The sequence below is a fragment of the Lissotriton helveticus genome, chromosome 2_1, assembly GCF_964261635.1.
Source record: "Lissotriton helveticus chromosome 2_1, aLisHel1.1, whole genome shotgun sequence".
In the NCBI taxonomy this organism is placed as follows: Eukaryota; Metazoa; Chordata; class Amphibia; order Caudata; family Salamandridae; genus Lissotriton; species Lissotriton helveticus.
Window position 1 is genome coordinate 31,326,760 of NC_136059.1, and position 13,478 is coordinate 31,340,237.

Here is a 13,478-nt window from a genome sequence, read left to right on the forward strand (position 1 = left end):
GATCCACTGCATTGCTCCTCTCGTGTTCAGATCTCATCTACTGGCCTTGATCCAGCTCCATGTAAACAAAATAATCCCTGCATAAATAGTCTGCTGGGATGTAGAATATGTAAGGTAATGCTCTTCTCTGTGTTATCTGGACGTCGAGTACCTAATTCTAAAGTATTTGAGACTTTATTATCAACACTCAAGATCTGATCCCCAGTTGGCGATGTAAAATGTGAACTTCATGACTCTTCACCTCTTCTCCTCTACCGGCCACCCCATGCTACCCTCAAGACCCTCGGGAGAAGAGTTTCAAGGTCAGCTGTCCACCTTTGATTGCAGGATACAGATGGGCAACAGTTTCTTATTGGAGGCCTATGGGCTTCTTGCTGTCCCATTAGAGATATGTTCTCCACACCGTAAGAGCAGCTCTTGTGTTTCCTGTTGCAAAAACTCAAGGCTCTGTGCAGTCACATCTTCTGTTTAATGCCTATTTCAAAACACTGGCTGATTCAGTTCAATGCTGAGATTTATATGTGCAAACGGACGTGTACTCTGCAATCTATTCTCAGCCGGATGATAGTAACAAAGGCAGCCACATGTAGACAAACTAAGGTATATGAATACTTCAATAAACAACAATTAGCTTTCCTTAGGCTGCTTCAAGCAAGACTGTATATTGTGCCCAGAAAATACACTTTCAGAGGAAAATGTAACAACGACTGTAGTATATGTCCTAGCTAACAAAGAGAGGAGGCTAAGCCTCGGCTTGCACGAAAAGAAAATGCTTTAAGCAACCAGAAATGAAGATAAACGACCGGTAGTCCATTTCTGCGGTTTTGCTTTGGTCCTGACATAGATATAAGAATGCATTTGAGTAACAACGCCCTGAAGGAGACTCTAAAAATAGTTGAGAAAAGCTAGCCAACACCTGGAGGAACAGTTGTGAGTAAGTGCCAAACTAGTATGGCGAGGTTCGAATGAATTGTCCTAAATGAGGGTACTTCTCCATGTTTTTCAATCGGACAGCACTCCTTGCTGCTAACTGTGGGTCATCCCTGCAACTAGGTCCAAGCACCTTTGGTCCATCTTCTACAAAGACAGACTTACTTTCGGATTACAAACTAAGTACTACATGTTATTCCTATTTGTATAGCGCAGTAATCACCCTAGAGTGTACCCAGGCGCTTACAGATAGGTAGGCTGTGCCCACCACGTGGTGGTTACTCCAAGAGCCAGGTCTTCAGCTTCCTGCATAACTAGAGAAGTGATCAGGAGGTTCTGATGTGCTGTGGCAGATAGTTTCAGACTTTGGGGGCAAGGTGAGAAATAGAGCGCTAGTGAGAATCCTGCGGATCGGCGGTGTCTCGGTGGTGGAAGTGTATGCTACTATTGAGGTAGGTGTAATGTTTTGTATATGTGTGTAAGCAGTTTGAATCAAGTGCAAGTGTGTATGGGAAGCCAGTGCAGTGGTTTGTGGTGTTACATGTGGGTACAGCCAAGTAGATGGAGTAAGTCTAGGTGCCATGTTCTGGATGGTTTGGAGCCTGCTCAGGACTAGTTTGGTGATCTCTGCGCAGAGTGTGTTGATAATCAGAGCCTCTGTTACTGTTTTCCTGTTTTTTTGCGGGAGCCACTTGAAGATTTTTTGCAGCATCCCCATGATGTGGAAGCAGGTGGAGGTCAACACGTTTATCTGGACATGCATACTTGTCATTAAGGATGATTCCTAGGGTTCCTGGCATGGGCGTTGTGTGGACTGGTGTGGGGCCGAGGTCTGCAGGCCAGCATGCCTAGATCTTCTTTCCAAAGATCACCACTTCGGTCTTGTCCGTGTTGAGCTTTAGGCAGTTGGAACTCATCCAGGTTGTAACCACAGACATGCATCTCGAGAAGCTGTTTTTGACTGCGGGGGTCTTGTCAGACAGGGAAAGTATGAGTTGAGTATCATCTATGTATGATAGAATACTGATGACATGAGATATGATGAGGTCTGCCAGTGGGGCCACGCTGAAGTTGAATAGGGTCAGGATGAGAGATGATCCTTGGGGGACTCACGTTGGATACCCACTTCATGAGGTGTTGCGATGAGGGTAGTGTGGGAGACTGTGTCAAAAGCTGCGGAGAGGTCGACAACAGTCACTGAAATGCTTTTCCACTGGTGAAAATAGTATGAGATGTCTTCCTGAAAGGCAATGCACGACGGCTACAGGTATCAACCAAGTGATGGGAGCAGTACACATCCTGCAGTCTTTGGTACCAGTCTCCTGTCCTTAAAATATGAGGCAGGGTGTGCTGCAGGAAACCTATGCAAGAGAGACACTTCTGGGCGAGCACAGAGAGGGACAGTGGCTGAGTGGTCACATCAGCCTTTGTGGAGCAAGGTCTAGACAAAAAATGTGAGAGTTCATAAGACAAGCAATTTTCTCATGGGTGAATTCATCACAAGAAGCACCTTCCATGGACAGTGGTGAAAGTGGGGCTACTTGCAAGTATCCAGGCCGTTAGTAGAACTATGGGAGTGATAGCTGAAAAAGTAGCAGGTAAGAGATCAGCGCTAAGGCTGGTTGGTAGAAATGGCACAGGAAACTGGTGCTCTTAAGTATAAAGTTAACAGCACCGGCTCTAGGGCTGGGAGGAAGGGATGGCATAGGAGATCTGGCTTAAAATGGTAAAGTAGGAGCCTCAATGTGAGAAAGAGTCCCCACTTTTTCCCACTACATTGATGTGGTTTCGACTGTAGTGCACAGGTTCCCTGACAATCAGGTCCCCTGAGCTTCTTCCCTTAAAAAAACTATTCCTCAATTAGCCCTTCAGCCCCCCTGTAAGTCCCTCGTAAACTGTACTTGGCTGCCAAGGGCAATGGGACTGAAGAGGGTCCCAAGGGACTACTCACCTAGGCCATGCAGACTGCTACTGCAGCATGCATGGCGTGGTGCAGGCATAACGTGCCATAAAAGCCATAGAAAGGACATGGGATGGAAACCTGACAACTCTAGTTCCACAGCCCCACAATGTTGCCAAGCACTGCTGTGTTCAATGAAGCCAAACTACTCCTCACAATAAACCCACACTGATGCCAGTGTGGGATTTATTGTAACATGTACTCAGAGGGCACCTCAGAGGTTACCAACCCTGGTGTGGGTACTGACTGGCTTCAGGCAGCCTGCCACACACAGACATGTTTCTGGACCCCGGGGTAGGGAGCCCCTGCACTCTGAGACAAGAATCAAAGCACATTGTGGGCAGAGGTGTCACACCTCCTCCCCCAGGATGGGCCCAGCGTTCGAAGGGGAAGCTTCAAAGGCCTGCCGCCTCTGTAATAAGACCCCCAAACTTTGCTGCTAGCACCAGATGGCAGCCCATAGTTTACACCACTACTTTGGGCGGGAAAACCGTCGGGAAACCTTAGAAAGGCTAAGAGGTGTGCCCACCTCTGCCAACCCCACCCCTCAGGTCAAGGAGGCGCAGCTGAGCACGCTTTTCAGTCCCCTCCATCTAGAAGACGAGGGGACTCCTCCAATTAGGGCTAGATCTATGCTTTCTTTCACAAATGGGTGGCATAAAAGCAGGTGTAGTCACCCCTGGTAAGATGCACATTGGTCCTACCTGCTACTCCCCTAAAACTCCACGTTAAATGTTTCCAGACCTAGAAACAAGTTATATGCAACGTATGAAGAAGAACAAAGACGACGACGACGACGTGAAGCAAAGCCTGAACACTACTAGGCCTGTCTCCAGCTTCCAAGACCATGCAAGAAGACAACGCCTGTCCTGAAGCCAGCAACTACCAGAAACGAGATAAAAGGACTCCGGTGCCTGTGGACCCACGAGTACAGCTCACTCTGCACCTGATGTCTCCAACCCATGTACAGGTGGCCCATCGACCCAGGACACGTTCCCCAGCGATCCGGGCCTCAAGTCCAGCTTTGGCTGACCGCTCCTGGACACCACAACGTTCTCTGCAACCTGAATCCAGAGGATCCTCCTGACCGAGAGCGGCTCCCGTAAGAAGGCTCCAACATCTAAAAGCACCCCTGCACCTGAAGCCCCTGGGCCTTGGTGAGCCGAATCAACAGTGCCCCAATGACCCCCTACATCTCTTCTTACCTCTATTAATTGGTCTCCCTCCTGCAACCTCCGAATCCTGCAGCCTGTTTGTCAAAAGCAAAGTCTCCATTAACGAGCACTGGGCCCCCGACGTCAAATTTGCACCCTGAACCCGGCCGCCTCTGTGCCGCTGATTGTGTATGTTTGGTGCTGATCTGTGCCCCCGTGCTTGCTCTAAATCCTAAAGCTTGGCCCCTGCAAATGAGTTACTTAACTGCAAGCAGTGTGGCTCCGAGCAACCCCAGTCTCTTTTTAAATGCATTAGGGCGAAAGGGACAAACTCCGATTTTGACCTGTCCACCCGGCCGGCCCTGTGCCACTGGTGGTGCAGTTTTGGAACTCACCTGACCCTTGCCCCTTGCTGACCTTTGGTCTAGAAGAAATGTAAGTGTGATACTTACCTGTGGATCAGCATGATTGTTTTCCTCCATAGGATAACATTGAACTATTCAGATATTTGTATAAAATTTCAGTGGCTCTACTTTTTGAGTCATGTCTCCATTGTTGATCAATGTTGAGCAATAAGTGTCTTACACTCCTCTGTGTCAAGCCTAAGACAGCTCGCCCACACTACCATTAATAGAGCAATTTGGGTTTTGCATTGAGCCCTGTACATTTTTGGGGAACCCCTGAACTCTATGCACGGTATAACCACCTAGTGGCAGCATCCTCTAGAACGCCAGCTTCCTAAACTCGGCTTTAGGACTGGCGGTTGAGGATGGCGCAGGAGAGTTGGCCATACAGTATACAGTAAGAGACTCGGCTCTAGGGCTGGGAAGAAACAGGAAGCTGCCTGTAGTGTAAAGTAAGAGACTCAGCTCCAGGGCTCGGAAGGCACAGGAAGCTGCCTGTGAAGTGTAAAGTAAGAGACTCAGCTCCAGGGCTCGGAAGGCACAGGAAGCTGCCTGTAAAGTGTAAAGTAAGACAACCGGCTCTAAGGCTGGTAGGCTGGGAAGGCACATGAAGCGGTCTGTAAAGTGTAAAGTAAGAGAGACAGCTCTAGGGCTGGGAAGGCACAGGAAGCTACCTGTAAGGTGTAAAGTAAGTCTACGCTCTACAACTGGGAAGGCACAGGAAGCTGCCTGTAAAGTGTAAAGTAAGAGACTTGGCTTTACGGCTGGGAAGGCACAGGAAGCTGCCTGTAAAGTAAGAGACTCGGCTCTAGGGCTCGGAAGGCACAGGAAGCTGTCTGTGAAGTGTAAAGTAAAACAACCGGCTCTAAGGCTGGTAGGCTGGGAAGGCACATGAAGCAGTCTGTAAAGTGTAAAATAAGAGACACAGCTCTAGGGCTGGGAAGGCACAGGAAGCTACCTGTAAGGTGTAAAGTAAGTCTACGCTCTACAGCTGGGAAGGCACAGGAAGCTGCCTGTAAAGTGTAAAGTAAGAGACTCGGCTTTACGGCTGGGAAGGCACAGGAAGCTGCCTGTAAAGTGTAAAGTAAGAAACTCGGCTTTACGGCTGGGAAGGCACAGGAAGCTGCCTGTAAAGTAAGAGACACGGCTCTAGTGCTGGGAAGGCAAAGGAAGCTCCCTGTAAGGTGTAAAGTAAGACTAGGCTCTACAGCTGGGAAGGCACAGGAAGCTGCCTGGTAAAGTGTAAAGTAAGAGCGCTGGCTGAAGGGAATGGTGTAGAATCGCTGAATATAAGGATTAACGCAGTAGCAGGGATTTGAGCGTATCGTACAAAATCCTGCTGAGGCCCTGGCTCTAATGAAAAGAGCAGCATTTTTGAAGTGGCAGCTTTAGCTTTAACGAATGAGGAGTTCATGGATTCGTAACATGGAAGGAATGTGGTCAGTCACAGGATATCGCATACACTAGGAGTTCTCCTATGCAGACTTAAGCAGGTAGTTGGTGGCAAAGCATAAAGTATATACAATGGGTATCATAGAGGGTGGGGAACCATATCCTTACCTGATCTTCTATGACTGTTTCGTAATGATATATTCCTGGACTGAGCTGCCATCGACAGAACTCTCCCCGCCAGCCACGGGTGATCGTGCCTCCCCCAAACCCGCCCAGCGGGGCTCCTAGAAGAGTAGACACAAAAGAACACCGCTTAGGAAGGAAAAGTGGCCTGAATGTTAAAAGAAAAGGAAAGGGGAAGGAATGAAGAACCTCTTTGTTATGGAAATGACTTAATCTACACCATGTGCAGTCTTAACAAGACACACTTCCCAGAGAGCTATGAGAAGACAGCGCACTAGGCTCAGGTGAAGTAGGAGACTTGCTAGTGAACGAGGCTCTCGGGCTCAAAGGTGGTACTCTGTTACAGAGGATGGTTTGTTGGCAACAGAGAAGCACCCTTCCTCCAAGGTGAGTGATAAGATCCCACATCTATGTTTAGTTAAAGAAACATTCACCAACTGTAAAGTTAAGCCAAAAACAAAAGCTGATCACCAAACCAGAGACCAGGTGGTTATAAGTTTAAAGCTCAAATAAGTCTATATTACTACCTTGTTTGATTTTCTGTACTGTGGGCCTATGCACTAACATGTTTGTACATGTGTTATGAACACCAGGGGTACTTTTAGAATGAGTAGCATAGTTCTATTAATCTGATGCCAGAGGAAGGACAGCCACTTTCCCAAAGTGGGTTAATCAATTGTCAAACAGGATGGCAGTCGGCAGGATTGTCAAAAATCTTCAAATTCACTTTGATTACGGATGCAACATACTGGAAGTGAAGAAAGAACAATGGCCCCTAATGTCATGGAAATAAAATAGTCATTTTTATTTACTTTCTTACGATTGATCCAATGACGGAACTTTAGCAACAGGGGGGGGGTGAACCTTGAAGCGCACATTTGGGAGACAGAGGGACCGGTTTCCCGAGGGCATCAGTCATTTTCAGGACAGCGCGGTTCCAAAGGTCTTGGACTGCCGGGCATTCCCACAGGATATGATAGAAGTGCCCGTAGAGCCACATTGACGGAGGCAAAGGTCAGATGGACGTCGGCCTATTTTGGCTAAGAGGGGACCCGACATGTAAGTCCTGTGTAATATTTTCAATTGTATCGAGCGGAATCTATGATTAATGGCCGACTCTCGCGGGGACATCAATGCAGACTGCCATTCCGCATCCTCCATATTGCCAATGTCAGTCTGCCACTTGGCCCGGAGGAGGTGAAAATAATTTGGCATGTTGTTGCACAATTTACGGTACGTGTGTGAGATCGCCTTAGCTTGAAGGGGTTCGGACAAGAGTCTATCCTCGAGGGGTGAGGATTGTGGTAGGGAGGCGAGATCTGGGATGTTGGAGAGTATGGCGTGTTTAATTTGGAGGTAGCGGAAGGTCTCAGAAGTCGCCAGGTTGTATGTGTTTTGGAGGTCTTTGAACGTCAGTAGTGTGCCCCTGCGGAGTAAGTCGCCAATAGTGGATATGCCTATTGTGTCCCATTTATCAAAGCCACTACAATGACAAAGGGTGCCTAGTCTGTACGAGGTCCAGAGTGGGGTGGATAGCGTGAAGGTGTCAGCCCACCCGAGCCGCTTGTTTGCGCGGTGCCATTTGGATAGCGTGTGGGACATTGGGCCTATATAACGAGTACGGGAGTGTTTGCCGTATAGAGCTTCGAGGTAACCGCCACAGCTTGTCTGGTATTTTTCCAAGTGGAAGGCAGGGTTTGTAGGTGTGCTGTAGATCCATGAATTGGTGGCGACCAATTTGGTTGCCCAATAGTAGAGACGGATGTTAGGGAGGGTGATACCATCCTTGCGTGAGAGAGATGAGGGCAATGCGGGGGGAGCCGCCATCCCACAGAAGGAAGAGGAGGTCGCCTTCGATCAAATTAAAGTAGGAGTCTGGTATCGGAAACGGACAGTTTTGTAGAGCATAGAGGAACCGAGGGAGCGCAAGCATTTTAAATAGGGCGGCTCTGCCGGGGAGAGAAAGGGGAAGCGACCTCCAATGTGATACGTCTGTATGGAGTCTCTGGAGTGGGCCTTTAAGGTTGCGGTCATGGAACAGGTGGGGGTCCGGGGTGACAAAAATCCCCAAATATTTAAAACCATCTTGGGCAATTTCGACTGAGTAGCCTCTCGGGAGAGGGGGGGTGGACCATGGAGAACATATAGCACTGATTTCGACCAGTTAATGGAGAAGCCAGAGTATTTGCCAAAGTTAGTAATCACGTGTAGCAGACTGTTTAGGGAGGACCTGGGGGAGGAGAGATATATTAGAATGTCGTCTGCGTATAGCGAAATCTTATCGACTATGTCAGCACTCCATCGGAAGCCTCGGATAGAATTATCGGTTCTAATCCAGTGAGCTAGGGGTTCCAGCGTGAGGGTGAACAGCAAAGGGGATAGCGGGCACCCCTGCCTTGTACCTCTGTGAAGGGGAAAGCGCCTGGAAGTATGACCGTTGACATAGACCTGCCCCCAGAGATCGGTGTAGAGTAGCCGAACCCCCCGTATAAATTTAAGGCCAAAACCAAAACGAGGGAGTACTTCAAAGAGGTAGGACCATTCGATAGAATCGAAGGTAAGTGTTGCGTCCAGGGAAAGGATAACTGCGTCTTCCCGGAGGTGTGGTATCCTACTCATGACATTATGGACACGGCGGAGATTGAGCGCAGTGTTGCGACCTGGGAGGAAGACCGACTGATCTTCGTGTATCAGGGCGGGGAGAACGGTCATGAGTCTAGTGGCTAGGAGCTTGGCAAGGACCTTTACTTCAGCGTTAATGAGAGAGATAGGTCGGTAAGAGCTGCAGTCAGCAGCCGGCTTATTAGGCTTACGGATAACCACGATCGAGGCCAATCTCTGGTCTTGCGGCAAGCAGCCTATGCCGCAGTTGTCCTCGAACATCGCTTTGAGATGCGGAAGGATCTCGCTCGCCATGCCCTTCAGGAACTCAATAGGGACGCCATTGGGGCCCCTTGCCGGAGTTAACAGAGAATAAGGCATTTCGAACTTCCTCAGTTGTGAGGTCAGCCTCGAGCTCCTGCATCTCGGACTCAGAGAGAGTGGGGAGGCTCATTTCGGCTAAGAGTAATTTGGATTCCTCCCCACCATAGTGGGCTCTGGCGGTATAGACCCCCCCCCCCAAGTGGGTGGCAAAAGCCTCTGCTATTTCGCTCGGGTCCGTGACAGTAGAGCGGTCTGGAAGGGTTAATTCCGGGATCCAACGTTTCTCAAGCCAGGCGATCATCTTACCCGCTCTGTCCGCCAGCTCATAAACCCGGTGGCGGATTTTGAGGAGTTTGGCTAGCGCTTTTTCAAGGGCCAGTGCCCTATACTCTATTTGTTTCGCTTGCAGGCGGGCCGATATCTCGTCTGTGGGGTGCGCGTTGTGGAGGGATTCCAGGTTAAGCAAGTCTGCCTCTATATGTAACAATTGTTCATTTTGTTTACGGAGGTAACCGGTCTTAAGGGCTAGCGCTGAACCTTTGATTACTGCTTTGTATGCCTGCCATATTGTTGTGGCCGAAGGTACAGACCCCAAATTTTCGGCGAAGTAGTACTCGGTGTGTGCAAGCAGGCTATCGTGTATGTCAGGGATTTTTAAGAGCCAGGGCGCGATTATAATGGGACCGCGCACCCTCGGGCGGTGATGTGTGAATTGTATCGTGAGGGGGGAGTGGTCGGAGATCCCTCTGGGGAGCCTCTCCGGATGGCGGAAGAATTGTAAATCAGTAGTGGGTGGGAATAAGTAGTCTATACGAGAGCTGCTATTGTGAGCGTTGGAGTAGTGCATATAGTAGGACGTGCGAGGGTGAGAGCGGCGCCAAAGGTCCTCGAGCCCCATCAAGTGTGCAAAGTTAGATAGGTCTGAACAGGACTTGTGTGAGGGACGGTGGGGGTGTCCGTCTACGGCATCGTCCATTGTCATATTAAAATCCCCCCCAATGAGCAGGGGTCCCTGTGGAAGATCGAGCAGTAGGTGTTGCATGGTCTGGAGTGCAGCAGTGCCCAGGGCTGGAGGGATGTAGACTGAAACAATATTCAGTGGTTTGCCTTCCCAGGTGGCCTCTATCGCTGCATATCGACCGAAGGGATCAGCCCGCGTTTTTGTGCATGTCAGGGCCACACTCTTGCGCACCAGAATACCGGTGCCCCTAGATCCGGAGGTGAAACCGGCATGCACAAGCAATTTATAGCCGCCTCGGTTCAGCGCACGGCATGCATTACCCATGAGATGCGTCTCTTGGAGGAGGACCAGGTCTGGAGAGCAGCGTTTAAGATATTGCATTACCACCCCCCTTTTTATCTTATTGCCAAGACCATTAACGTTCCTCGTCATAATGGTCAGGGACGTTATCGAAGAGGGTATCATGCCGGTCTAAACAAGTGAGAATGTGCACGGATGGACGGTGTGTGGTGGATAGGATTCCAGGGGAGTGGGTCACCCTAGAGTCTGGTAGGGGCCCAGCAGGGCCGAAGTGCGAGTAATATGCAGACCGTGATGGTGTAAGGTAGCATAGAAGCGGGGCCAACCGTGAAAACTCGCCGGTACGATCCAGAATCCTCTACAATGAATAAGCAAGAACAAGAACAGAGACCCTAGTAGTCTCGACTTCAACTTCCCAACATTTCCCATCCCTCCCAGTCCCTCCCCCCCTGCTGTTACCCCCCCAACAACCCCCCACCCTGCGTCCCTGCCCGCGGACTTAGAACTATCCACTCCCCAACTAGGCAGAGTGCCTGTCGCCCCCCGAACATTAGAGAGGAGTGTGGAGAGCCAAGGATGCCCTCATCGGCCAATAGTAGGATGACGTTATCTAGTGCACGTAAACAACTAACATAAACAAAAGCATTCACATGGTAGAAGTCATTGATAAGATTTAGACGGGAGCCAATCCTGTGCCCGGGGTCTCAAGGTGTCTAGTGTGAGCTAAGGGACCCCACCAGAGAGCGCCGCTCAGTCTATCATTGAGGATTCAGCAAACCACTTGATAGGGGGAAGCAATATATATAACCAGTTCCGATGACTGCAGGCTTACCGATCAGTACTCCACAGCACCTGTGGAACGACCCCCGGGGCCAAGTGCCCTCCCTCATTGTGGGCTCCGAGAGGGAGACCCTCTCACAAGCAGGAGGAGTTCAACAGCGATATGACTAGGTCGAGCAACAACAACGGGTATGGGGACCCGGTGGAGGAAAAAGCACAAAGGATACATAGAAGTCGGAACGTAGATGAGGTAAAAAGTGGATTGTGCTTCAGGCCAGTGAGATTCTGAGGAAGATGGTCTGATTTACACCGTCAGTCTGATAGCGGAGTCAGACCGCCATAGTGGAGAGCATAGCAGCTCGTAGAGGAGCGGCTGAACTGTTCAATCCAATTTGGGGTGTTCGGCGTTACTCTTCCTGCACAGTGTCCGCGAACAGGTCTTGACTTTCCGGCGGCCCCACAACAGTTTATTGATTTGCCTTTGGTTGGGGGGGTCGAGTACCTTTGTTGGAGGCCATCGTCGTTGCAGACCCCGCTGGAGGATGTGGCAAGGGAGGCACGGGGGCAATCCTGATGGAATAGAGGAGAGTTGGGGGGTGGGGGGGAGGAGCCCCTCACTGAGAAACTTGGAGGAGGCAAAGGAGCGTGGTCTGCACTCGAAAAGCTGTGGTCGAGGAGGGGGTCGCAACTTCCAAGGTCTGACTGGCAGTGCCCCGTGGAGCAAGATGTCAGTGAGGAGTAGGGAATCAGCAGGACCCCCCACCACGGAGGCGACAGGCTGAGCGTGGGCCAGCAGCAGGCGTCCAGTCAGGTCAATCACGGGGGCCGCCTCGGAGCTTCCAGTAGTCTGTCCAGCCGATCGTTGAAGCCGTGGTATGCAGGAGTCGAGGGGGGTGGGGAGGAAGGGGAGCGTCTCACCAGGCCTCAGGAAGTCCACTTACAGCGTCACGGCTGCCCCCCCCCCCGGTGCAGCAACTCGTCCCCGTCGAGACCCTCCGGGTCTGGGCCAGAGGTAGGCCGTCAGTTGTGGAGCGAGACCGGGTGCCTCGGCGTGGGGAAGTCCAAAGCAATCAGAGCCGGGAGTCTGTTCTTGTTGCCGGCACTAGGCCCAAGCCGGGGACTCGCCTAGACGTTGGAGCCTGGCGGGTGGGGGAGGCCAATACGGGTCGTCCCGCCCCTCACCCGCGGGAGCCAGTGGGCCGAAACTAGGCTGGAGCTGCTGGGAATCGCTTCTGTGACACTCGACCAGGTTATTAGGAGGCGCCGGAGATAGGGCGCGGGCCGGAGCCGCTCCGTAGTGGGCACTCAGGCACTGCTTAAGCGGCGGTCGCCATCTTGGGCAGATGGGCTCCGGCCGTCGGGACCCGTTCACGGCGATGCCGGCTGCTCAGGAGGCTCCAGAGGTCAGCCGGGGGCCGCAGAAGGAGTGCAGACAGATGGTTGATCAACCCCGCGCCAGGCAACAGCACTAGCGGAGGTTTGGAGGTCGTTTGGCCGTATGGCTGAGGAGCCGCCTCAGAGCACGACCATTCTCCTCGGCAGCTAGCCAGGCTCCTCCCAGCTCGCTTTTTTGACTGGGGGAACTATCACTTTTTTTGCTCCCGTAGAGCGTAGGGTCCTTCTGGGAACATACCATTAAAATCATGTTGTCCAGGTCTTGTATTGAGGTGCTTACAGATGACCTCTTTACCACTGTCTGGAGGGATAATCCTGTACTGTGACTAGGCCTAAAGTCACCATTAGAAAAGTGGTCACATCAAAAAGCTGATCCTCGACTAAGTTAATAAAGTCCATACTATCCCTCAAGTAACTGTTTGTGAGCAGGAAATCCTTTAATAAGGAAATCTACATATTCACCAGCTGGTTCTAATACAGACCTGCAGCCAGACACAACTGGTCCACCAGGACGAGAGTCTCTATTATTACGAATTTTAGGAACAGTCTAAGGCACCAAAGTACATGTGTTTTAGCAGTTAGAAAAGAGATTTTAATTTTAGCTCACAAAACCGAATTTCTCCCCTCCAAGGGCAACTCTGAAGTTTTCCTCCTCACTCCTCCTTGGAGGCGTCCTTTGAGAATTTTCTATAGTGTTCACTATTGGCTAGTTGGAGGCAGTTCTTGGAAGTATCGCTAGTTCCATCTTGATCTGCAATTCTGCTAACATCAGTTATCAGATCCAAACCTCTGATCGGTGTTTCTAAATCCTTGATTTCTTCTAGTAAATGTCTGGAGTGCTCTAGAACGGTGTTGGTGCCCAAGACCAGCCATTGTCTTGAGCATGTGACTCCAATGAGACTAAAACCCATCCTATATTTCTTATCCTCAGTGATGACACCTGACATATTTTTTGCTTTAAGTCCTAGTGGAATTGTGTCTGCCTAAAGGGCTTCTGATAGCATTTTACTATCAGTTGGAAATATATTTCTGTTCTCCCTTTACCAACTGTACACCAATAATGGGAGTCTCTATTAAATCACAGTTGGTTTAGT

General features: G+C 50.3%; 1 protein-coding gene across 2 annotated transcripts in view; it reads right to left on the minus strand.

Moving 5' to 3' along the window:
* Positions 1-13,478, minus strand: part of GBA2 (glucosylceramidase beta 2) — a 247,491-nt gene that overhangs the window by 103,231 nt on the left and 130,782 nt on the right. For both annotated transcript variants that reach the window (XM_078674424.1, XM_078674425.1), the window contains exon 3: positions 6,009-6,124. In XM_078674424.1, coding sequence (XP_078530550.1) covers positions 6,009-6,124 — 116 coding nt within the window. The remainder of the gene's footprint in view (positions 1-6,008; positions 6,125-13,478) is intronic.